Genomic DNA, 26846 nt, shown 5'->3' with positions numbered 1-26846 from the left:
TTTTGATGGGTAACACAGTTTAATACACATTATGCAAATATTTTTATTAAATTATATTTATAATTAATTAAGTACATAACTAACAAAACTCTCCCAAAGTTATAACTTTCCCTGCATAAATGGTTTAAGGTATGTGTGAAAAGTCTGATTCACAGGTTCAGCGTTGAGCGGTGATTTGAGAGCTTCTTCCATGAGTCGTTCATACACTCTACCGTCGTAGGCTCCGAGGGTTGAGTGTAGTAACTGTAATAAATATTTATAAAACTATCATGTGCACGTGTATTCAGGGAGGTCTATTATCCTTTGGGCTATGGTTAATATAAAACTACGGAATCGATGGACAGCTACAAAAATAAGAAAGCTTAAATGAAACTGGACTGGGCGTATAATGAGGACTAAAAAAAGAAAAATGGACTAAGGATAAGTGGTATCTGAGGAACGGGAAAAGAAAACGACCTCCTCGTTTTCTTTTCCAAATTAAAAGATGGGAGGACGATCTACCAAAAGGATGAAGAAGGTCTGCCAAGGATAGAGAGACATGGAAACAATTGGGGGAGGCCTATGTCGACAGACAACCTGACCAAAGCGGTTGAGAATAAATTTTCGCTATATAATTAGATTAAGAATAACATGTAAGCTTAAATGGTCAGCGAATAAAGGGCTTTTCTTATTATTATTATCCTTTAACAATTGACAATGTCGCTCAAAGAAATGTTTTCAAATCCAAAACAATTTTAGGCAAGATATTGTCGCACCAGTCTGTTTTCTGTAAGCAGTTAACAGTTTTTACGTGTTCATTATAATTCTACAATAATTATGGAGTGATTAATAATATTACTCATATAAACAAATACTTAATATCTGATATGATATATTACTGTATCTTGTGTTTTACTTCTGATGTCTCGGCCTATTCCGACATTTATAACAATTGGTATAGCGTATATTGTTTTATTGCGAAGTCAGAAAAATTGTGTAGATTTCAAAATCCTATTAATAATTTATACCTAACTTAGTTTAGACTTCTTTTAAATAATTCTTTTAATGTATGTACGAAGTATGACAGCTTATTACTTACACCATCTCTTATGTCGAATGCATCTACAAGGGCTACCGCGTTTGGTCGAAGTTCTACCAAAATGTCTTCATACCAGCTTTTCATTTCTCGTATGTCGCTCTGAGCAATTGGCGCATACTGCAAAACATATGTGTGACTAATATAATACTATTTAAGTCGGATAAAATTAAAAATAATCTATATTTACCATAATATGGTTCTAGAATCTTTCTATTACAACTTAAAAAATACACAGAAACATTTATATACCCATAGTCATTTAGATAACCGTTATCCAAAGAAACAAGAACCATGAATATGAAATACATATAAGTAATTTATAACACACAAATCTATAATTTATTGTCAACTTGAAATCACGCAAAATGAAAAGTGTAATCGACGCAGGCAGTTAAACAGATTTTTTGGCAAATCAAGATATGGCTCGCCTAGTAATCTGACTACTAATATTTTTTTAAGTATAAACAGATGGTCGTTTATTTATGAAACTTATAAATGTATGTCAATTGGATCAGTGGTACCAAATATTCTTGGTGTTTGTGTTCTATGATTAAAAATGAATTTTAATTATACGATTAAGAAACGTATAAAATTGTTTCGTAGTGTTCTTAACTGAATAAATATTAAATTAGCTAGTCTAGCTTATGCCCGCGTTTATCGTGAATTCTAGCAAGATTTTACCTCTTCGACAAGAATCGTTTTACATTTCAATAATAATAAACCATAATGTAATAGTTTTACGCCTACACATACCGCATCACAATCTTTGTATTTTTAAGTCTTTATAATTATTATTGATTATAATTAATATATACCTGTAACAAATCCCCAACTTTCTCCAGAGCCCAATAAACACAGTAGAGTTCCACTAATTTCTGCAAAACTTTACGCAACTCTGGGGACACTGTAGCCATCGCTTTATTCATCTCTTCGTAAAACGTTGACAAGATGATAACACGGCAATGAGCCTAAGATAAAAAAAAGCTGTGTTATTTTAGAAATATTTCTCTTCATTCGGCTTCAAAGGTTTTCATAAATTTGGCGAATATTTGTATGACTCAAAGCGTCACTGGATTATTCATACAAATACCGGCAAACTTCTTGAACAAATGTACTTGCCTGTGCAGAAGCGATTTTTGGGTGACAATGGGGGGGGGAGTCAAGTGACGTGTCGATCGCGTGATTAGTAAATCGGTTGACGTTTGTCTCCCGCGCTGCGATACGCAAACTTTCCCCCACTCCCTTGTTAAATGCTCAAGAAGTTTGCCGGTATCTGTACTTATTTTGTTATAAGGAGAAATTTGTTAGAATGTGATAACTGAACTACCGAAAAATATTTAAAAAAATCTATTCATTATGCGTTAGTAATATATTTTATTTTTAGTAATCCATCAATTGTTTTACATATACGAGTACGTGTTGAATTGCTTATCAAATTAAATATCTCTTAATTATATATTACGCTGAGCAACAAAAAATGTCTTAGCAGTTTTATTTGTTATGTAATGTTAACCGTTGATCTTTTCTTGAGGAGTAGAACCTCCTTCAGACAAAAAAACCTGGTGCGGCAGCAAAGCAGGCGGAAAACAATAATCAGCAAAAATGGAGTCTTCCGTCCACCATTGTTTTTTTCCTAGGGTATACGGCTATAGGGACCAAACTCTTTAAATTTGTTTTAATAGTTGATCAGTGAGAGTGAAATATAGTTCTAAATAGATACCTCAGCGGCAGATACGAGTTGAACTGACGTCGTGTTCCAAGCATCTTCGAGAGCCATCCCATTAGATATTCTTTGCTGCATGTGATCCACACTTGATGATATTTTTCTAGAAAAATACAACTATATTGGTGCAGAAAAAGCCATGGAACCGAAAATATTTTTTGGGAATATATATTTTATATGTAGTTTTAATAGCTCGATACGCTTTTACAATTATTATTAGGGCGTCTGACACCGGCAAAATCTTTTTAGAAAATAGTTTCTTTAATCAGCTATCCTATATATTTTGTAATTAATAGCTTCGAATCTTTTCAAATCAACCGTAGGGACAAGAAAAAGATGGCGGGTAACGGAAAAAATTGACGCGTAACCGAAAAATTGTATTTTTTTCCAACGCCGATAAAGAAGTTTCACTTCAATAAATAAATGAGTGCATTAAAAAAAGGTAAAAACAAACCCCATGGCAACGATTTGAAATCCTTTAATGATGCATTCAATTGAATTCTGCCATTTCTCAATAAACCCTTTCGATCTCGTGATCTTTAGATACTCCACAGTTGGCGTTAACTTCGCTGTGTCAACATTCTGCCAGGTCTTTACCAAAAACCTAAAAAAAATCATCGCTTTTATTTTTTACGTGAAAAATAGAGATAAAGGTCCTAAAAATATGAGCGATGGCTTATTCGATTCGGAATCACCTCTAGAAAAATTTTTTGAAGGGTTTTGGTGCATATTAAAAATTGAAATTGTAATTAACAAAATAAGATGAAAAAAAATGATATTTAGTTTATGTCTTATTATATTGTATCTTAAATGTTAATAACTCGAAAAATATTAACATTTAAGCAATTGTGATAAAAGCTATATATTATTAACTATTGCAAAATTAAAAGTTATTTTTTTTTTAATATTTCAATAGTTATCAAAATCATAATTAACAAATTAATAAACTTTAACGAAAATTAACTACAGGATCTTTTAAAGTACATATATCAAAAGGGGTCCACCAAGTTTAAAATTTATAGGCCAATTTAAATTTTAAAAGAATTTTACCAGTAGGTACTTTATATATCTGCCAAAGCAATCAAAGTCAAATTAGTTAAAATCAGTAACTATATTGTTTATTAATATTCGCAAATTCCACCAGCGTCAATACTCTGATATATCTTATCAGCTAATATGTTTTGTTATCCTCTACCTACTTCTACTGACTCTCCACATACAATCTGTTCAAATAAATTTAAAATAAAATACCTAGCAGTCTGCAGCAACAGAACAGTATTCTCCCCTTCATATGTGCAAGCGGCAGTGACCAGACCATAAGTCAGAGGCAGATTTGAAGACTGCATATAGCCGTGTCCACCGCAGGCTAAACGGCATCGTTCCACGCAATTCGCAGTATCTGCTGTACTTACAGCTTTTAAACAACACGCCAAGGCATGAAGCTGAAATTATGAAATCGTTCGATATCGAAGTTGAGTTATAATATTTTTTATATTTTCCTACCTACTTTCCTATTAGATTTAAAAATGAATAAAATAACAAGTGACGTAAGCAAAAATCGGATCGGCGTTTAAGCTTCTCAAATTTATTGAAAGTATTAAATTTTATTTTAAGTATAAATTTAAAAAAATCTTCGTTCTTTAAATATTTAAAAATTATACTACTATTTTATCTAATAGGTACCAAAATGAAACTAAAATTGTTTGCGCCTGCAACGAACCACAGTTGCTAAACACATCTAATAGAAAACCGCAAAAAAATTGTTAACGTTAATCATAAACATTACTTTTGGCATAACATTCTGGATTCCCTATAAAATGACTTAGATACTAAAATGAATAGGTAATTACACAGTTGTGTTATGTACCTACTTCCGGTAGTTTGTTGAGATTTCCTCCACCCAGCTCTTCATTCACAGCATTGAACGTGTCCCATAATCTGTTAGCTGTCACTCGCAAAGCGTGCGTAGTCGCAATAGAAATGAAGACTTTGTGCTGTTGCGTTATATAGTCCAGAATCTGTGTTTCAGGCTTCCTGAAAATATGTCAATTGTCAACTGTGTATGTCATTCGTCCGAGAAATAAATAAAAAGGTTATAATGAAATGAATGCATTTAACATTATTGTCCAATGGTATTTATTAAAGTAAAACGATTTAGTATTTTGATTCCCTACAAATTGTTACGGAGATCTCTGAACACTTTGTTGATCAATGTTGTTGTTGAACAATGTGACGAAATTCGATGGTTTCCTACAAAACAAAGGGGTTTATATGTTAATCTATATAAATACTCACCCTTCCTTCATGTGACACTGCCGCCTAACCGCCGAATATCTAACAGCAATCGTCGAAGCCTTTGACAGGTAATTTACCATATCAAATACTATAACAACTCTTACAAACACCATAGCTCCATAATTAAGCTTACTATTCTTCGATTTCACATACGTTCCATCTTCCAAAACCTGGGCGTGCTTCATCAACATTTGATTTCTAGGTATCCTTACATTATCTAAGCCTAAGAAGCCGTTATCAACCGAATTTAAACCCAGTTTAGCACCAATGTCTCCTACTTTGATACCAGGCAATGGTGCGTGAGTTTCTTCGTCTCGTATTTGAAGAATAAATGAATGAATTCCATGGCATTGTCCTTTTGTATATAACTGTGCTACCACGATACAATAGTTAACCGTGTGACCCACTGAAAATAATATACCATAGTAAAATAATGATATTGGGTATATGTACCTACTTTGGTAGTGGCGTAGCTTTGGTGGCACCCGGTGCGGAAGTTGGTGGTGTCACCCCATCGAAAGTAGAAAGCAATAAATTTTATATACATCCCCCACGACAGCGTCAGGCTCTTTTGCGGTTATCCCCGAATTCTACATAGAGCTAATGCTAGTGTTAGTGGAGAATTCCCAGAAAAATATTTTTTTATGCTAGCGATTTATTTATTTGTACATTGTTCTTAAAGTTGAGTGACCGGGTGGATGTCACCCTAAAAAGGTAAAACCCTGTGCGGACCGCACCGCCGTGCCCCCTAGCAACGCCACTATACTTTAGGAACATTGTAATTTCACGTAATACCAAACTGGGCGTTTCTATTGACTTTGATAGATCATAGGCAACTAGTCGTGTCAAGTGATTGGAACAGAAATTTTGTTGCCCAATAAATTAATGTAATTGCAATGAAACGAAACGCGCCGTTCTTTCACTTATCGTAAAATACGTTTCACTATCGGTCGGTAGCATGTCGGACATAACTGAGCATCAAGGAGATTAAATAAAAGCCGGGTGTATAAATAAATTTCTCTTTATTTATACACCACATACATATGTGCATTTTATAACGAAACATTTACTATCATACTCACATCCTCCAGGCCACCACTTGTACGAGGTGAGTGTGGGTGAGTTGAGAACAAACTCTTTGGTGGATGGATCGTACGTAGCTGTCGTTTCCAATCCGCGGATGAATGTACCGTGGCCCAATTCGGTCTATAATACAAAAATGTCTATGAATAAATATCGCAATAAAGCGAGGTAATGCTGCCGAGATAAAGGTACCATGAGGACCAAACTTTTTAAGTTTGTTTTAATTTATTTTTTATTTAATTTCTGAGTTGGCTTACTTTGTTCCGCCTTACAGGCTAATAATATCGTTGTTACTTAAGTTAAACTTATACAACAACTTAATATCACAATACTCGTCGAACAAATTTGCTTATCTTGCCGAAGACGCGTACAAATTATTTGAAGAAGTCTATTAGGTATGAGGGTGTGCCATTATTTAATCAATTACCATCTAAAATTCAATATTGGTGCGTTTGACAAATTCATAAAGGCATTAAAGATGCATGTTACAGTGAACATAATAGACTAAAATTGGGACGGCTAATGGCGACGTGTACCTCGCTCGTATATAATATATTGCAATTTTATTATAGGTATAATTATATTATACGTTTCTTATAATTATAAGTATAATTATATTATAAGTTTCTCATATACATAAAATACATTTTTTGTAATGAGAAATATACATTAAAGATTTCATTAAGGTTCATCATAATAGCATTAATAAAACTTTTTTGCAAAAAAAAGAAATCTTTAATTGCTTGCTATTGCGAAAGAACAATTGCAGTTTTACACGTGAAGCCTCTTATGCCAGCCTGGTTATGCGTCTCCTCATTCACCTGAAGATCGGAATTTCTTGATATATGACTCGAATTCTTTGTAAAATGATGCGTAGTTTTGTCAATAGATGGCATGCTGCTTGCATTCGTAAAATTTACATAAATATTTATTGTTATTCGGTAACTTATCCGATATATTATTACTCATTCTGCTTCGGAGCGGAGAAGAATCCACCAAAAAAGAGATAACTAACATCCGTCCTATTGGTTATAAGTGGTGTAACTAGTAGCACGACTTTGTTTTATATATTTAGATTTTTATTATTACTATGTAAATGTTTCTTGGTAATATGATAGAAATATAATAAGGTAGTTGCCAGCCTACTTGTGTGTCTATCGACATAATCCCACAATGCTATGTCGGTTTAATATCATCTACTGTATATATGAGCACAATAATATTTTAATAATGAAGATTTTTTTACCTAATCATATTACTAAGTTTCTGTATATATGTATATGTACACGAGACACAAATAAATAGCAGGAATCAAAATAGAGTATTTCTTAACAACATACAACAAATTTATGGTTTCTTTTCTACATTAAATACTTTTCTATCGTCAAGACTTATTATTAAGTAAATTACCTGAGCGTAAGTTCCAATTATGCTGGAGTTCCACGCTCGAGACATCCATTGGGCCTGTTGTTCTTCCGTTCCTTGGTTGAGAATAGCTGGCATGAACATGATGTAGTGGACACCCATGGGTGAACCATCGCGTGTCTGCGCTGATGCCAATAGTGCAGTTATCACATCTCTGAACATAATTAAACAATGTTAGATTTAATTATATGAAATGTTATAATTATTTATAAAAGATTATGTAAATAAAGATATAATTTTATATATATAGGTATATATATATTAACATAAATTTATGAATATAATATATAATTATAATATAATAACGCTGAAGATTTGCATAATTATTATTGGATCAGAAGGTCATTTCCCAATCAGAGAACACGATCTTTGTGTATGTGTATTTGCGCCTTCTCGCAGATGTGCTATAATACTAGTTAATTCGGAATTATATAAAAAAGAAATATAATATGTAGCAAGAGTACTAGGTATATTACAAGTTATACTACGAACTAGATATATTACTAGTTATACTACGTACTAGATATATTACTAGTTATACTAGATACTTGGTTTCTAACTTGTTAATAGAAGTAACAAATAAAGAATTTAGGTGTTGAATTTAAAACACGATAATTGTTGCAAGCTAAAGAAGAAGCAGTTAAAATAAGTAAGTAATTACACAAAAGATAATTAATATCTTGATAAATGTTTGTACAGGAATTTGGTAATAATAAAAATCTTTGCCACTATACAAAACGTTTTTCAACAATTTACGATATTATTTATAATACCTAAAATCTATATTTCAGTAAAATAAACTTCAAAAGTCAAGTGCTCATTACATCATCCGCTAATTTGACTTTTTTTTTGAAATAGTAAAAAGTCTAAATTTGTTAAGTCGTAGCCTATTTAAATAACATATACCAAACTCCGAATCGAAAAGGTTCGATTAAAAGTAGCAGGCAGATTGCCTTACACATTATTAATTCGCAATGTAGATCCATCACCAGAAGTAAAACTTAAACTCATATTAGCAATTTATACATACTCTGTAGCCTCCAACAGTGACCGATCCTGTCTTTTTTGTAAGCAACGCTAATATCGCAACCTTGAAATCGCGCGGTACCAAGTCATTGTGTATTTTTTTTTAATATAATTGTCCTGCGTCCTTCTTTTTGTCTCACAAACCGCTCGCCTGATGTGAAGTGATATCCCAATTAATCCCGGTGGTCCTATGGGAAGTTATAGAGTACCTACTACAAATAGTGGCGGCTTCAACCAAGTCTAGCAATATAAAAAAATAAGTATTTCTATTTACGAAGCATGGCAACAAGGCTTGAATACATGCTTCATTCCTTGTCGGATTATATTTACGTAAATATTACTACTATTAAATATTCGTTACCTGTAATCTGTAACTGATGTTTTCCCTTCTTTTTGCATTTGCCGAACTAAACCGAATAGTATCACTGAATTTTTTATAGACCTCTCATACTTCTCTTTGTGACTCAAATATTCTTCCGGGACGCCATCGAGGTCTTTAGTCCTACTAAGTAAAACTTTTTCTGCAAAATATACATATAGGTATGTTTTATGTTGTAGAGGAAACCACTCCATAGATTAAACTAATTCAGAAACGAGACTTCGCTGAAACTTACTCCCGTAAGTCCGAGATCATACAAATACAAGTCCTATTGAAATACCTGGTACTGTTTTGAACGTTACCAGGTTTTTTTAGGTCACGCCACTCGGAAAATTTTATTTAGTTATAGTAGTTTATAATTTTATTTATTAGATGTACAAATATAATGTATACATAATGGGCCCGAAAGCAAATTTCATAGGTGATTAGGGAGACCCAGGCTTTTTTATGTATCGCAACTTTAATAAGACATGACTCAACTTGTACAAATACTAAATATTTGGCCATTTATAAAAAAATATATACCTATACATGGTTTATAAATAAAATCATTAAGCGTTATATTGCAATAAATTAACATAGAGCTCTCCTTATATCTTGCAATGGGAACTAAATATGATAATCAGTGTCAGTCACCTCTTTCCCTTCTAGCGTCAGTTCTATCCTGTCCACCGTCGATTAAAGTTGTCAATTCAGCAATTTTAAATGTACACTTATCTCGTTCTCTTTGCAAATCTTCATTTATTTTGACCATTTTGACACACAAACACACAACTCTCGAGCCTGGCGCACAACTGTACAGTGTACACTGAGAAGCGAGTTTCACCTATGTAAAACATACATGTCTACGTCGAAGCGTATTTATAATATTTGACTAACATAATATGTAAATGTACTGATTTAATTATTTACTAAAATACATTACAAACAGTAAACTTAATTAAAGCAACGATCGCTGACCGCTTAACGATTAGAAGTCAAAACATAAAAGACAAATTATAATAATATATTTTTAAATAATTTAATTACGATCGTACAGATGCCGCGGTGAGAAATATTTATATGGAGGCGCGCACACTGCCCCAATGGATTCTTAGACACTAATGCAATTTATCGTTTCTCGGCTAGACCGGATCTTTTCGCAATCTTTAAACCCCATTTCATTGCAAGTCATACCTCATTAACATAATAATTATATAACAAGTCATAACATAAAATGCTAGATTGTTTGAAAAATCAACAGAAATATACCTAGGTAACACTGAAAGTGTTTAGAAAATAAAAAACGGCTTAATGTAGAAAGTTGCCCATACTTTTTTAGTTACACATCGTCACATTCGATGGAACCACTGAAAAAAGCAGTGGGCCCATTCTTCCTTAGTCCTTATGGTCTCTTCTTTGGCATTTTCGTAGGCTTTCACCGCATGTCTTATGCCAACGCCTGGGCTTGCCCGTATGCAGATGCGATGATAGGTCACTCTCTTATCTTCTTCTATCATGCGTCGCACACTACTGATGTTATCTTCAGTAGACGCTGTTAAAGGACGTCCCTTACGCGGATTATCATTCAGATTGCTACGTCCACGCTTAAACTCGTCAAACTACTTTATAATATGGCAGGCATTCGTTTCAGATAGGTTTCTTTAGATATAAAACATTTATAAGTTTTTAAAATAGTCTATAGTTTATGTGATCGCATCATCCGGCTGATAAGAGACATGCTATGCTGTACTGACCTGCACTGGTCACGACAAAGGTGCTAAACTTGTCTGGGTTGCTGTAATACACTAATTTCTTACACTCAATCATAATCAAGACGACATCATCGAAAATAAGACGATCTTTCTGTTTAATTTTTATCTACCCTACTTGTGTAGTTATTACGATTTAATATCAAATTTTGCCAGATATTGGGTTTTTAAACTATGTTATTTATTTGATTACCTATTTAAATACCTACACTGTTTTGTTTTTTTAAGAACTTTGTTAAGTAGTTTAAGTATTAACATGATGCTTCCTTGCCGACTTGTGCTCGGGTATGAGATGCCGATTAAAGAGATACGAAACAATCCACAAGGAAATAATCTAGTAATGTAACATAATAGTGTCCATCTTAATGAGAGCGTGGTAGAAGGTACCAAATAAGTGATGGAACATACAAATTTACAATTACATGGAAACTTATTGGCGCAATAAAAGAGAAAGAGTGGGGCAGGCCTATGCCACTTGGCAAGCAACTAGTGCTAGATTTATATCTACAACGACGACCTATAGAAAAAGAGCTAATATGATACTTTATTAATAACAGCCGAAGGCAGACAGCCATATGCGATGGACAAATCATGGTAATTCAGCTTTATACTATTCCACGTAATATTAATATATAGAATGTGTATTATCAGTTTTAAAGGTAGCTATAAACATTCATTGCAATGTTTTCCCTTCCTGTAAATGTCACAAAAATCATTTTTATTGAAATAGGATTAAAAAAACAACAATTTGGGTCCAATATTTAATTGGTTATATTACAAATTACTTCTTAGCAGTAACGGCGGCCTCGTCTTCCCTCGCGAAGGTTTGCAGGAGCTCCTCTTTCTTAGCGGCAATACGTTCTTCACGCCGCTTGCGCGCTTCCTTGACCTTGTTACGACGAGCTTCAGCCTGGTCACTGTAAACAATGGTAAAAATTTTAAGCATGTTTTGTGTAGGTACAAATATTTAGTGATGGGGCGTGCAAGTATTTTTAATTCTCATTAATATTTTAGCATTAATTAATAACTACTGAAATTTTTCATCACACTAAACAAAAAATATCAAACTACTATTTTTCACACAGTATAAGCAAAATTATAATATCAAAAAGTGGTGGATGAGTAAAATAAATGCACTTTAAAACTTGTACTGCCATCACATAACTAGGATAAAGATTCTTCTAAAACAGTAAATAAACACATTCATACTTATTATTGTATAATAATATTGTTATATGCTGTTATATAACATCTATCTTCACAAAACTAAATAAATGTCAATTAACTATATATATTGTATATAATGACAGTTATAATGTTTATTATTGTCATTTTTACACTACAAAAGTGTTGAAGAGAACACTGGAAATTCTTTAGCTAAGTCACAACATACTATAATACCCAATAGAAGAATACAATTAATGGACAGTTCATAAATAATAATATTGGAAATTTTCCTAATCCTATACAAGTCATTATTAGCATGATATTTGAATAGCAAACAGTTTACCTCAACATCTTAGTCCTAGCCTTTTCAGCCTTCTTCCTGTGGATGTACTCCATCAGTACACGCTTGTTCTTGAAGACATTACCCTTCGCCTTCATGTACAAGGCATGGTACAGATGCCTGTCAATCTTCTTGGCTGTTCTGTACTTGAGCAACAACTTACGGAGTACCCTTTGTCTTTGTACCCACAGTTCCTGAAATGGCACAAATCAAAAATTATAAAATACTTTACACCTTTATAATAATAGTGAAGTAAAAAATAATGGGTCTTCTTGAAACAATCGATCTAAAATAGAAAACACTTCAAAACTCACTTTCTGTGGCATCCGGGCATTAGCTGTACCTCTTCTTTTACCAAATCCACAATGACGACCTTTTCTACGGGCCTCTGTGTTCTTACGGACACGCGCACGGGAATGAACTGCTACAGGCTTCTTGATGACCAGACCATCCTTGATCATCTTACGGATGTTCTGTCCTATAATATACAATTTAAAGATTATCATATTTATTCAAGCGAATACTGAAATATTTATCATACAGATGAGGCCTACATATAATTTTTAGTTTTACGTAGTGTTTAAACAGGTTGTAATGAAACGAATATTAACATAATCTATACTTACTGGAATTAGTGTTGGCGATTTCATTGATTTCATTTGGATCTAACCACACTTTCTTTTTACCACATCGCATAACAGAGGCTGCAAGCCTCTTCTGTAATTTGAGGGAACTGAAAAATAAAAATTTGTGTGTGAGAACCACATGGCTTGTCGGACCGATATTGTTGACAACGTGAACACAAGTAAAGTTATAATCAAATGATGCAAAAATTATGCAAACGTAACAGTTGAACGATTTTCTGATTGATTTTATTGTAATATAGCCGATTAACCATCAAAATTAAATAAATACAATAAATCTAACCTCATCCTGATTCGGTGAGATCCAACGCACACAAGAAAGAAATATGGCGGCTTTTAGATTTGGCAACTGCGCATGAAAGTTACCATTATTAAAATTTGTACCTTAACGGACAAAAAGTAATCTGTGGAGACAAGAAATACTTTAAGGTAGTTGTCATTGTCAACATTCAACCATTTGAAAATTTACTGTTTGACATTTAATGGCAATTGATAAAAGTGTAAACAGTAAACATATTGCCTTACAATACAAGTTTTATGGCACAAGTTCTTAAACTTTACTAACAGGTGATTCAATAGAAATGTTGCATATAAACTATAAAAATAATTTTTGTTATATTATTAAACATAATAAGTAAAATATATTTTTAATTATATTCAAAGTCAATTATACTGGTTCCAAGTATAGTAATATGTTTCCAATAGTGAAACTAATACAATTGTAATAATTGTATGATTAAATAATATTTATTTTCTCTATAAATAATGTAATTGCAAATACTGTACTTTTATTTTATTAATCTAGGTCGAAACATAATGATCGAAAATTATTTTACATTTACGTCACAAGTCATCAGATAAGACTTGCTTTTACCGATCACTTATATACTTATAAGTTTTAACCAGTTTCGACTTGGTAGTCTTGGCGTGTGGAGCGGGGTTTACGTTGTATTAACTACTTGTACTAGTAACGTCACTTTCATAACTTTACGATTACGCAGTTATTGCGAAGTACGTAAGAACTAATTATTGATATAAGTTGTGCCTTCGTCAATTCGCTAAAATGACTACGACAAAAGTGAATACAGATTTGCAAAGAGAAAGAGATAATTGCACGTTCAACATAACGGAATTAACAAACATTTTAGATGGAGGTGCTCAAAAGACTGCCGAGAGAAAATTGCGAGGTAATTAGGTTTTTTACTTCAGATTTTATTCGTGAACAAAGATTTTGGTGCATATTAATTATTTTTGTGACTAAAACTGTGCATTTTTATATTATTATTTATAAGAATGTCATAATGTTTTGAGTAATAGGTACAGAGATCATTATGTTATCAGTTTAAAGTCCTAAATTTCTGCTGGTGTAGTTATTTATTTATTAGTAATAATAATTTTTTATTATTTATTAAATTAGTAATAATAATTTTATCAAAAATTAAGTTGTCTTTATTTTTCTGTACTTAGTACATTTTTTTATTTAAAAAAGTTCTTATCAAGACAAGTTCGTAATTTGTGATAGATTTGTAAGTAAAAATAAAATTAAAATCTACTGACAAAGATTTTTTTTCTTATGAAACTTTTAGAGGACACAGTACTTAAACAGTTGTACAACACAACTGATGTACCAGCCATATACTTGAGTCACAAAGAGAAATATGAAGCAGCTGTCAAGAAAGCATGTGCCATGTTTCAAATGATCAGAAAGTTACAGGAAGAGGAAAATGCAGGAATGGAAAATTATCAGTGAGTTATATGTATAATGTAAATACCGTTGTTCCCATAGCTTAATTAGATACTTTTATGATAGGTAAACAATAAACATACCTTAATGTACAAAGTCTATGAGATTTGTTAACTTTGATTTGTAATTTTTTATTCTACAAAATACAGCCTAGCAATAGCGGTCCCAGTTATAATAGACAAACAGTCAATTACAGCTGGGTCTACTACATGATAATAATGTTAGACCTAATACTGTTTTCAATTTAAACTTTTATTTAAGTTATTACTTAACATAAATTATACAAATATAATAGACATAGCAATTATTTATACAGTACAATAAAAGTTATAAATAATACAGTAAATTTGTTTAACATAAAAATTTTACATAATTGTTTATGATCGCCACTTATATACACTAGGATTATGTTGAAATACAATATTTCTAATGTTCAAGGTTATAATTTCTATTACAATATTAGATTCTAGTTAAGACAAGATCACCCTTATATCATGTGAACATTGTATCAACTTTATTTAAACAATTTAAAAATTTAAACAGACTAAACAGTTCGCGTGTCATATAGTTAGATAACGCAAATTTCAGAAAGCATTTATATATATAAAGATTATATATGTAACAAGCAAGTGAAAGTTTTTATTTCTAAAGAGAGAAAAGACATCAAATATTTAGGAGCCTCTCGGCTAGGAGGAGATTGGCATTTTTATTTACATATTATTTATGTTTTCCACCATTTAAACCCCTAGCAGCCCCCTTTTTATAAATATAGATTTTGTATGTGTTTTTTATTAAAACTATTTTTTATTTATTTATATGTAATTGTTTTGTAGGGCTCTTCTGGGTGGGTCTCTAGGTTCAGCTATACTGGGCGATGGCAACCCTATCACATTGCATTATGTCATGTTTATACCCACTGTTATGGGTCAAGGAACTGTGGAGCAGCAAGCATATTGGATTGGTAGGGCCTTCAATCTCAGCATTATTGGAACCTATGCCCAGGTACATTGATTTGTCGTTACTTGTCTTGGTTTCATACGATATACGTTTCAAACGATTACTATATAATAACTAGCTGCTCCCGCGAACTTCGTTTCTCCTTAATGCCTAGCCTACCTTTTTAGCAAATACCAACATTCTGTGATTTTAAAACAACAAAAAAATGTCTAAAAAATAAAATATATTTTTTTGTTATTCCTATCCCCTTTGAAAGATAGATAGTAACCGATTCTCAGACTAAATGAATATTTTAATAAGCCGTTTCGGAGGAGTATGGGAACGATATTTATTTTCATTACTACATTTGTTTTTATTTAGTACAGTACTGTCTGTTCTACGAGCAATTTGATTTGGCACAGCGGAAATATGTGCATTCCAATAGATCTTCAGTTCAGTATTAGTTTTTAGACACTACACATTTTACCTTTATTGCAAACCTTAAACTTATTATAGACCGAGTTGGGCCACGGTACATTCATCCGCGGATTGGAAACGACAGCCACGTACGATCCATCCACCAAAGAGTTTGTTCTCAACTCACCCACACTCACCTCGTACAAGTGGTGGCCTGGAGGATGTGAGTATTTTTAATATTCCTATTTTGAAACAATAACCGGATTCGTTTTAAAAAAAAAAAATACGACGGTGATGTCTCATGACGTTAACTTATAAACGTGTTTATTTTTTTAACTTTATGAGTTTATTATGAATTACTATCTTATAGTGAGAATGTCTTTTTATAGTACTTAGTGGATATACCTTAGTTTAAATAACAATATTTTATGTTCCGAAAGATCTCTGTTCTAACGGTTAACTAAATTCGAATTTAACGTCTAGCTCCGATTTGTACCGCTAGATTTAGTACTTAAATATGCATCATTAAAATCTACTGACAGAGATTTTTTTATACTCGAGTTTAATTTGTCTGTATGCGCTCGACACAAAGTATTGCCTCATGTTCAGAATTCAGGCGGTTTTTAAACAACATTGAGTATATTTTACTATTAATATACCGAACGTTGCTATTTCTAGGGGTTGGAAACAATAATAATGTTGTTAAATTAGGGAAATTATTAGTAATAATAATTTTTATTAAAAAGTTTATTTGTACGTTTGGTATATATATTTGGTGGTGGCTATTTAAGACAGCGGAAACTGGTGTTAAGGATTGTCTACGGTCCTAGGAGCAGAACAGTTTGATACCAGGCCCCCTTTTACCTTTGTTGTTTAACATTGCGCGTGCTAATTACGCTATAATAATTACGATACATAAATAATGTATGACTCAATTATAAATATTGTAGTGTTATATGATAATTAGGTTGTAAATATTTAGTGTTGATAGTGCTTATGTCTAACTTTTACATATTTATGTTCTTTCAAATATAATTCTATCGTATTAAAATCAACAAATACTCCATTGTTAATTATTGTTAGAAACTTCTACGCCTACGTTTGTAATAGTAGTGGTTCATCGAAATTCATCTTGTAAATGAACTTGCATCAGTATTATTTTGCAGTCGAACACAACTGCTCCAAGCAGTCGTATTGCAGTCGTGTACGTCATCAACGCGACTGCTCTACAGTAATCGGTCTGGACCGCATCATGCAGTCCGTCTATGGCCAGCCTTAGTCATAATCATTAAACTGTCTTTATATATACGACGTATTCCCCGCTTGTCAGAGAGAGAGAGAGTTGTCTATTTATAAATAAATATTTTACATGCTTAGGTACATGTAACTGATTGGAAAATAATACTCAATTATATTGAGAACACATATCAGTACAGATCAATAGGTTATTAGAATTATTAGTTTAGACAACTAATAATTCAGTGGCGCTTGCTCATATTTCTCTGTTTATCGGAGATGCCTTGTCGTTTTCCCAGAACTATTTATTGTACGAGAAAGTATTAATTAACTTATAGAAAAGAATCATTGGTTAGTAATCGCGTGCTATGTCAAACGTACATTGGTGTGTTTGCACGTACTGATTACTATGTGGTGTTGGAAGCTGTTGATGAATCGGATAGTGAGAGACATACGGGAATTAGCTGAGAAAGTCATACGTGTGTCATCCGATACTATATGATGTGTTATAACTGTTGTAACTGCCCAATGCCGCAAACCCGTATGTAATGAAGAAAGGAACAGACTAGCAGTTTGACTGCATTATAAGTTAGTTCTGGAAAACGAGGACCTCAAGAGTTCGAAAGGACGATCACAGAAAGACATAAAAAGGCTTTGCTGTTCAACGGGGCAAAGAGGTTTCAGTTCGGAAATAGCCATCCTCTTCTCAGAGCCTTAACAGCAGACTTCCTCCGCTATTTCAAAGCCCCGGCAAAGAAATCCATGAAGGATTTATTCTATTTAAAAATAAACTTTATAAGGTTAGGATGCAGAAATGAGAGTTTGGGTGTAATTACTAAATTGTAAGTCAAAATTCAATATGTTTCGACACACGGGTTTCTACTAGTCTAATAATAGCAGATTACCACAACAATTATATAGTATATAATATAATAGCCTTTTTTTATCGGACATGACAGCGTATTCTTTATTTTTATTTTTCGTAAATTGTTCCTTTTTCCATTTTTGCCTGTCCGTTTGCCAGGTGGCAAAGGCCTCCCCCAATCTACTCCATTCTGGCCTTTCTAAGGCCACTCTACCCCATGTTGTTCCCGCGACTTGTCTAATGTCGTCGTCCCATCTTTTTTGTGGTCTACCTCTCTTTCTCTTTCCATCTCTTGGGTACCATTGTGTGACTATTTTACTCCATTTATCCTTTCCCCTGGTCATGTGAACTGCCCATTTACATTTTTGTCTTCTTATTTTCAGAGCCACGTCCTGTACCCCAGTCCTTCTTCTGATGTCGCTACTCCTTACTTTGTCTTTTTTTTTGACACCACAACAATTAAAGTTTTTAAATTAATGAGAAAAATATATTATTTAATTTGATTGATAAATTGATATTTTTATTATTATTAGTATATGTTTGCCGGAACCGTGATACCTTATCAAAGTTAATGCCCTTGTTGTTGAATTGGTATTTTATTGTTGTTTTTTTGATTTATGGCTTTAGTTTTAATCAAATTGCATATGGGATGTGATTCTATAACGATACTTTGAGCAACTCCCGTATGTCAAAATCAAATGTGTTTTAGGCGAACGTAAAGTCTGACTACAACCTAATGCGTCGTATTTCAAGCGTGATTGTTATAAAAGGGGGTGGCAGTGTGTTGATAAATAATAAATACAAAGTACATATAGATACAAAAGATTAGTTTATTAAAGGAATGAATAATTCGCTCGCAAGACTGTTAATTTTTAGCTTTTTCGTGGGCCGCGAGGGTAGTAGGAAATAATTGACATAAACTCATAAAGACTACTACTTTATTCATGATATTTTTATTCGCACGATTCTATACAATTTACATTAAATCTCGACCCAACCAGCAAGCTAAACGAAATAGAAACTCCAAGCGTGGCTATAAATGAAATTTCAAAAAGCTATAAAAATGCAAGATTGAAGTACCAGTTTTTTTATTACTACTTGAATGTATTTTTAAATGCATATTTGAAATTACCTTTCAAACCGAGTGTACAACAAATACTTTATGAGTTTGTAATCTATATTTAGAGGTATTCGTTCTATGGGAGCTGGCAACATTGCATAAAAGTACAAAGAATAGTTTGCCTTTGCCAGTCCCAAGTTCAAGGTCTACTACGTGGATACAGTCGCGTCATTTTTCTTACCGACTTGAGATGATTATTTAGTTGTAAAAACATTGTTGTAAAAAATATTTTTAGTTCAACATTTTTGTCTCCATATATTTCTTTTAATTTAAATTTAACAATTTTGCAAGCACTTTGTAAAATTGTTAAATTATTTCATTACACAATTTTTTTTATTATCAACATAATTATTTCAAAATAATTTTATCAATTTAAAATTGTATATTTATCTAAGCTTGCATTACTGATAAATCACAATCGATTAGTAATTACATTTTATGTTACTATAATATAATCAGAAGTTTCCATAGACTTTGTCTATGAAGATAAAACGCTTTAAATAATCTAATTAATTTAATCTGTGATTAATTTTTTTTTTGGTTTTATATTATAGGTATTTTCTGTTAGATACTTGGCGACTAAATCCTGCAATAAAAATAAAAATTACACAAATTTTAACGAGTTTTGTCTAAAAAATTAAAATTACCAAGTAAGAAATCAATTCTCAGGCCATATACGGTTCCCACTAGATTATAAAAATTAAATCGGTCGTTTGGCACCCTATTTGGACAGTACTTATTTATCTTTTTCTGTCAAACGTATTTACGCTGTGATGAAGAGAGACAGATGAGCAATACAGTTAAACAATTTAAGAGAATATATAAATAGTATGTGAATCGTATGAAGTCGATGTGCAAAAACCTGTTTGTTACAAAAAAATATAAACTTAAGATAATTTAACTTGTTAACATACATTTGTTGAAGGTTGAATAATAAATGTTTATCATTGTGTTTCTGTTATTTTTTAGCATATAGATAATATTTAAAGAGTTTATTAACCCTTTCTTGTAATGATAGAATCTGTAAGTCAGCGAGTTCCACCCCGGACGAGTATTTTTATATCAATTTAATACGTATATAACCTTCACATTATTAACTTGTTATTTCATAAACAGTGTTATTATCTAAATATATGTATTGCACACATTAATTGCTTTAACGTGACAATAACATTTGTTATTCTATTTTATTAAAAGAAATCGAACATAAAACTTTTGCTGCCGCCTGACGAACTACGTACTAAGACAATCCCACAGATAAACTTTTTAACGATAAATTTATAACCGATATTAGCAGGTGGTAGGTACTAGAAACTTTAATTTCGCGGAAAAGAATTTATTCCATATATATATTTTATATTTCACGGTATATGTAATCAAGTTATTCCTTTTTTATACGAAGAGGAAATATTCTTTCCTAGAAGCAGTTATGACTTTAAAAAAGTATAAAAAATTATTGAAAACATTTAAAGATACTTGCCTATCTTGCATCGAACACGGCTACTGCATGTAGTACCACGATGCATTTAAAATAATTATGTGGCCATGGCTATCAAACTACTTAATCACCTTCCAGAAATTATAGATCAAAGCGTGTAAGAATATCGTGAATATGATTTGATTTGAAAAGGCGAAATGTGGTCGAGTTTTTAAATTATAAGTTTTAACAACAATTATAAATATCTTAACTGTTCTTATTATTATGACGTTATGAACATTTATCTAATTAATATTTGCAAACCATTTAGCTCGTCTCGTACCTCCTATATGTAGTTCTTAGCTAACTTTTTTTTTATAGAACAGGGGGCAAACGGTCAGGAGGCTCACCTGATGTTAAGTGATACCGCATTAACTTATCAAATAGTTAGCTAATTGACTTATTTTCATTTAGGTGAAATCCTAATTCAGCTAACAAATTTTATTATAATTTTCCAGTGGCCCACACGGCAAATTACTGCATCGTAATGGCGCAGTTGTACACACAGGGCAAATGTCATGGCATTCATCCGTTCATAGTACAGCTGAGAGATGAAGAAACGCACATTCCTCTACCTGGTATAAAGGTCGGGGAGATTGGTGCAAAACTTGGCATGAACGGCACGAACAACGGGTTTTTGGGGTTGGAACATGTCAGGATACCAAGAGATTATATGTTGATGAAGAATTCTAAGGTTTTAGAGGTAGGTTTCATAATTATATTCACATTCAGTACAAAGTATGACATGCGTTAAATCAACATTGCTAGTCTGTGTTGAAAATGGCGGCGTTGGATTTTAGGTGCAATGCTAAAATTATGTGTTAACAATAGAACGACAGTAATCAACTTGACACTTAACAAAAGTATATAATTTGTGTAGCAAATAATAATGGGCTAATTGACAGTATGAAAAATATCGTTTTATTTAAAGTAATCGCGATTTTTTTATTAATTTATCTATAATTAAACACGTGTCACAAAATGGCCACTGATTTATGACGAACCATGCCTTCGCTAGTCAAATCATAATTCTATCTCTGATTTAATTTCATCGGAGACTGTTTTTGGTGGAAAAATAATGTGTATTTCCTGAATTTAACAACTATAATTAAAACCTAAAAAACTTGAGTTGTTCAGGCATGGTACCTACGCCTAAGTGCGACGCTATCTTGACCAAAAGGAGCGTTTTGGCTGGTTCTCGAATTTATAAATGTTTCATTTGTTTTTTTAAACAAATAAGAAAATTAAAAAAAAACAATATCTGTAAGTTAAACGAACTCGAATAGCCCATTATAAAATTCTACGAACTTCCACACCAGTTCTTTTTCTACATTGACTCCGCGTTTTAGTGGTATGGTATACACATGTCACAATGGCTGCTAAAATTTACAATTTTATAATTACTATGAGAATACAAATGTTATTCTTGTGTTAACTTAGCAAGTTACGAGAAATTGTTTTTTAAGGATGGCACGTACGTGAATGCACCCAGTTCGAAATTAACTTACGGCACGATGATGTTCGTACGAGTGATGTTGGTGAATGACATGTGCAATTATATAGCAAAGGCGGTTACCATAGCAACCAGGTACTCGGCTATTAGGAGACAATCGCAGCCTAAACCAAAGTGAGTCAAAAAAATTTAATAATATCTTTATGTATTTTGCTGTAACGTTCAAAATCTTTATACTTTTTATAATGGTTCTATATACGACTTGACTTTACTATGAAACCAACTATATTTAAAGTTTTTAAATGATTTTCCAGTTAGATAGTTCTACGTCCTCTATTGCTGACGTAGATAAAATAAGTTAAAATAATTTAGGATATGATAACTGTATATAACTTTATATCCTCATATATCTCATTTTACATGAAAAATACATACCATTGAATTAAGCCATATAAGAATTATATTGCCTATAGACACAAAAGTCTATAGACAAGGTAAAATACTTCTAAAAGTCGTAATTAACGTGTAATGCCCTAAGCAATTCTTCGACCTGTCTAATATTGTCTTTGATTAGGCCAATGAGTAGGGAACGGTTCGACCGAATCGGATGATGATAGTCCCGATACATTTTTTTTTCTCCAGTGAACCTGAACCACAGATCCTAGACTATCTAACACAGCAGCATAAGTTATTCGTCGGTATTGCGTCTGTTTACGCATTTAAAACGAACGCCGACTGGATATGGAATATGTATAATAATGTCACTGCTGAGATGGAGAGTGGAGATATGGAAAGATTGCCAGAGGTAAAATTTTAAATATTGCTATAGATATTTTTTTAGGGTTACCATATAAAGTTTACCTTTTTCCATAGACTTCATTTAAAAAAGGGCATTACGATGAAATCTCGCTTTCTTAATCTTAAAAAAATTATTGTCTATGCACGAGTCTATATTCTATGAGCGCATCATCGGCATGTCTACATTCGATCGATGACAATTAATTTTATGTTATAAAAATTTAGTTCTCATTATATATTTTGTTCTAGCTACATGCTCTTTCCTGCTGTCTTAAAGCAATAGTCACAGCAGATGCGGCGGAATGCGTAGAGCGATGCCGTTTAGCGTGTGGCGGACATGGATATATGCTCGCCTCAAATCTGCCGCTTATGTATGGCTTGGTGACTGCTGCTTGCACTTATGAGGGAGAGAATACCGTGCTGCTACTGCAAACTGCTAGGTAAATATTATTTTGTATATATTATAATGAAATTAAATGTAAAGCGAACCCCCGCGAACTTCGTTTCTGCTTGATGCGTAGCCTACCTTTTTAGTACATACCAACATGAAACTTTATGCTATGCTACCAGAGACTTTTTGTGATTTTTTCTCTGTATGAACCTCATGTCATTCATATGTTCATAATATGTTCATGTCATAAGCTTTTAATTAACAAATAAAAAAATAGGGGTTAATTGTAGAGGGGTGAAAATTAAGGGTTTTATGTATTTTTGTATGCTGTATATGTAGATAGTAGCCGATTCTCAGACCTACTGAATCCATATTAAATTTCATAAAAATCCGTCTAGCCGTTTCGGAGGAGTATACGAACTTACATTGTGACGAGAATTTTAAATACAATATAGAGTTAAACTAGAATCATTTGAGTTACTCCGAAATCAAATAAAATAAATACATATATAATGAGGTTATGTTATAATTTAATTCTATAGAAGTCCTTGTTAAAATATGTACGGAGGACATTTTTTATTTAAATATCTTTTTTTAACATTTGCTAGTACTGGAAAGTAGTGTAGGTGTGTTAATATTTTAGAAATTTTCACAGAGTTAATTTATATATAATGTATTTCGTAAATCGTTACTAGGTACCTAGTAAAGTCGTGGCAACAAGCATCTTCGGGCAACTCCTTAACCCCCACCGTGTCTTACATCTCCCGGGTGGGGAACGGCCGTCGTTCTCCACCCTGGGACAACACTATCGAAGGAATCGTCGAGGGATTCTATAATGTGTCTGCGGGGTGAGTAGTTCGATTTAATTACAATAATCTACATTTGTATGGCAATAATCTAGTTGTTAATAACTTTGTGTCATAGATATAAAAAGCTATAGACAAAGTTTTGGTGTGGAAAACTGTAGAGATCTTAATTACTTTTGACGTTAGATGTCACAGACTGTTCAAAAAATTATTTGTCTTTATGCTAAGTGTGACTTTCGTATAACTACAATAAGTACACTGCGCCGAGTTTTCTTTATATTATTTAAATTTACAGAAAAATCGGTTTGTGCGTTGCGCAGATTGAGAAACGTCAGAAGAGTGGTATGTCGTATGAAGACGCGTGGAATATGACTTCAGTTCAGCTCATTTCTGCTTCTGAGGTGATTACTCTTTATTTTTCGTATTACAAAATATCTGTGACTAAATCAAACGCTTTATTTATTTATCCTTTATTGCCTTATACAAAAACACACATAACAAAAATAAAAAAAAACAGTTACAATACATATAAGGCAAAGGGCGGCCTTATCGCTTACAAGCGATTTCTTCCAGGCAACCCTAATGAGAAACAACGTTAAAGAAACACCATCAGAGGGTAGAGTACAAAAAATAAAAATCAATTAATAAAAGAAACAAAAAAACTTAAAACAACCGTTACTATAACTAATTAAATATAATAAAACAAAATCAAAGATAAAATAGCAATAATAAATAATAAATAAAAATAATTATATATAAATATTTCAAAGCCAATAAAAAGGTTAACCTATAAAAATAAAAATATATAAGCAGATTTATTTTTTTAATGAAAATAAAAATTAATTTCTCTAAGAAACCAAAATAAATAAATAAACAGCCAATTGGGGCCGTATACTGGATAATATAAAAATACCCTAGTTCTAGTAGCATTCTCGGTAAGTATGAACCAGGTTTTGATGCAAAACGCAAACAAACTGGTAAAATAATTTAAACCAAGCGCCTGCTCTAAAGATCCGGTCCTGCCATCCCAGACTTCACAATCCCTCTTGAGTGAACTGTCTCAATAGAGAACCTTTCGAAATACATTTATGTTTTAGGCCCACTGCCGAGCAATAATCTTAGCCACGTACTACAAGGAGACGCAAGAATTGGTGAAGACAGTGTCGGCTGAGTTAAAAACAGTGCTATTGCAGCTAGTTGACTTGTACGTTGTGTACTGGGCGTTAGCGAGATTGGGAGATTTGCTTAGGGTAAGTTTTAAAAACAAAGTTTCATTAAAATTATCTGCAAAAACTAATCATCTGTTTTTTCTCAGACCTTATTATTAAGAGTATATATACCACATATATTTTTTCGCTTTAAAATTTCACAATCTCATTTTATTGATTTAGCAAAGTGCCATGGGCTACCGTCAGCTCGCCATTCTAAAATTTTATTACTTTTAATCTGAAACATTAAGACCCAAGACGAAACGTTGTGGTCGATTGTCAGTTGTCAAGTGTCAACGTCAAACGGACGCACGCAACGCCTATTGGGCTAAAAATGTGCCATCGCTATCGAACGTAGTACAATACATAGTACATACAGTACATAGTGCATTTCGTTTTACATTCCCAATCCCAGCTCTTTTTGAATATAATATGTTTTTAAAAAAATGTATGCCTATGTTAACATTTGCATTGTCTTTTAGTTCACATCGATATCGGAGCGTGATATCGAACAATTGCAGAACTGGTATGAGAATACAATGAGCAAATTGCGTATAAATGCCGTTGGACTTGTCGACGCTTTCGATATTAGAGACGAGGTAATTATACTTATTTTAAAATTGTCATACGTTAAATTAAATTATTTATTATTTAAATGGTCTTATGTATCCTATGTTTTTCATAGATTTTAAATTCAACACTTGGATCGTACGATGGTAGAGCGTACGAGCGACTTATGGAAGAAGCAATGAAGAGTCCTCTTAACGCTCAACCGGTAAACGAAAGTTTTCATAAATATCTAAAACCATTGATGCAAGGAAAGCTGTGATTGCATCAGAAATAATCTGACCAAATATAGTAGATTTGATACTTTTTACATGATAAAGTATTAATTTTGTTCCAAGTTCTTACAAACCTTTGATACTTTTAACTATTAAAAGGCCCCTTCATTAAAACTTACGGTTATCGTAGAATATGGAACGGGTTCAACTTCTACCTGTTTCCCGTTAAAGTTAAGAGTAATCTACTGATATTTCTTCATATTGTACTGTAACCTGACAAAACAAGTTGATTAGGTACTTTAATTTTATTATAAGCACCGTGATGATATTTTTCAAACAGATTATTTTTATATTTATTGTATTATGTACTAGAGTATTTGGAGTTTAAGAATTTTAAAGACTGTTAACATTTCTATATGGTGCAGAGAATTATATTGGAGTTAAATTAGATTTAATTCTACCAGTGACTATATAGGGTTGCTGGGGTGAAATTATTTTTAAGATATATATTAATATTTTTTTTTAACAAAGTTATAACTTTGTTATCATTTTGCATTCCATTCAAGATAGCTTCAATGTTGTATACCGTACCGCGTTTTTTTTAATTATATTAGTTAATGTCATTAGGTGGTGGTTATTACATTGACATGAGATTTTAATTTTTACAATAAATTTTATATATCGTTATTAGTTATTTTATTA

The 26846-nt window shown here is 32.4% G+C and overlaps 3 protein-coding genes across 3 annotated transcripts; 1 reads left to right on the top strand and 2 right to left on the bottom strand.

Moving 5' to 3' along the window:
• On the bottom strand, positions 1-9947 carry LOC111000831 (probable peroxisomal acyl-coenzyme A oxidase 1). The gene is made up of 12 exons (XM_045632500.1): positions 9646-9947; positions 8992-9151; positions 7590-7758; positions 6179-6302; positions 5097-5502; positions 4673-4835; positions 4053-4243; positions 3256-3405; positions 2799-2904; positions 1894-2046; positions 1079-1195; positions 1-243 (listed from the first exon to the last, which is right to left on the bottom strand). The coding sequence occupies exons 1-12, from the start codon at positions 9761-9763 to the stop codon at positions 100-102; spliced, it is 2001 nt and encodes a 666-aa protein (XP_045488456.1). The 5' UTR covers positions 9764-9947; the 3' UTR covers positions 1-99.
• A 1560-nt stretch (positions 9948-11507) lies between these two features.
• Positions 11508-13322, bottom strand: LOC111000827 (60S ribosomal protein L19). The gene is made up of 5 exons (XM_022270412.2): positions 13195-13322; positions 12894-13000; positions 12582-12745; positions 12271-12461; positions 11508-11677 (listed from the first exon to the last, which is right to left on the bottom strand). The coding sequence occupies exons 1-5, from the start codon at positions 13197-13199 to the stop codon at positions 11542-11544; spliced, it is 603 nt and encodes a 200-aa protein (XP_022126104.1). The 5' UTR covers positions 13200-13322; the 3' UTR covers positions 11508-11541.
• Positions 13323-13726: 404 nt separating this feature from the next.
• On the top strand, positions 13727-26831 carry LOC111000825 (probable peroxisomal acyl-coenzyme A oxidase 1). The gene is made up of 13 exons (XM_045632514.1): positions 13727-14098; positions 14498-14657; positions 15489-15657; positions 16108-16231; positions 21165-21409; positions 22173-22333; positions 22802-22964; positions 23207-23397; positions 24044-24196; positions 24450-24555; positions 25252-25404; positions 25845-25961; positions 26048-26831. Exons 1-13 carry the CDS (start codon positions 13975-13977, stop codon positions 26189-26191), a joined length of 2010 nt encoding a protein of 669 aa, XP_045488470.1. The 5' UTR covers positions 13727-13974; the 3' UTR covers positions 26192-26831.
• Positions 26832-26846: the final 15 nt, after the last annotated feature.

This window comes from Pieris rapae, chromosome 20 (assembly GCF_905147795.1).
Source record: "Pieris rapae chromosome 20, ilPieRapa1.1, whole genome shotgun sequence".
Lineage (NCBI taxonomy): Eukaryota > Metazoa > Arthropoda > Insecta > Lepidoptera > Pieridae > Pieris > Pieris rapae.
The sequence above is the reverse complement of the archived record's forward strand: the minus strand, read 5'-3'. Positions and strand labels throughout refer to the sequence as shown.

Bases quoted from the DNA above. Each gene is read 5' to 3' on its own strand.
- LOC111000831 (XM_045632500.1), bottom strand. From the start codon at position 9,763: ATGGTCAAAATAAATGAAGATTTGCAAAGAGAACGAGATAAGTGTACA. The intron at 4,244-4,672 runs GTAGGTACATAA...TCATAATTTCAG, and splicing joins ATCTCAACAAACTACCGGAA to CTTCATGCCTTGGCGTGTTG. The intron at 2,905-3,255 runs GTTTGTTTTTAC...GTATTTTTCTAG, and splicing joins TTTCAAATCGTTGCCATGGG to AAAAATATCATCAAGTGTGG.
- LOC111000827 (XM_022270412.2), bottom strand. The intron at 12,746-12,893 runs GTAAGTATAGAT...TGTATATTATAG, and splicing joins AATCGCCAACACTAATTCCA to GACAGAACATCCGTAAGATG. The intron at 12,462-12,581 runs GTGAGTTTTGAA...GTGCCATTTCAG, and splicing joins ATGCCCGGATGCCACAGAAA to GAACTGTGGGTACAAAGACA.
- LOC111000825 (XM_045632514.1), top strand. From the start codon at position 13,975: ATGACTACGACAAAAGTGAATACAGATTTGCAAAGAGAAAGAGATAAT. The intron at 14,658-15,488 runs GTGAGTTATATG...ATTGTTTTGTAG, and splicing joins GCAGGAATGGAAAATTATCA to GGCTCTTCTGGGTGGGTCTC. The intron at 25,405-25,844 runs GTAAGTTTTAAA...ATTGTCTTTTAG, and splicing joins GATTGGGAGATTTGCTTAGG to TTCACATCGATATCGGAGCG.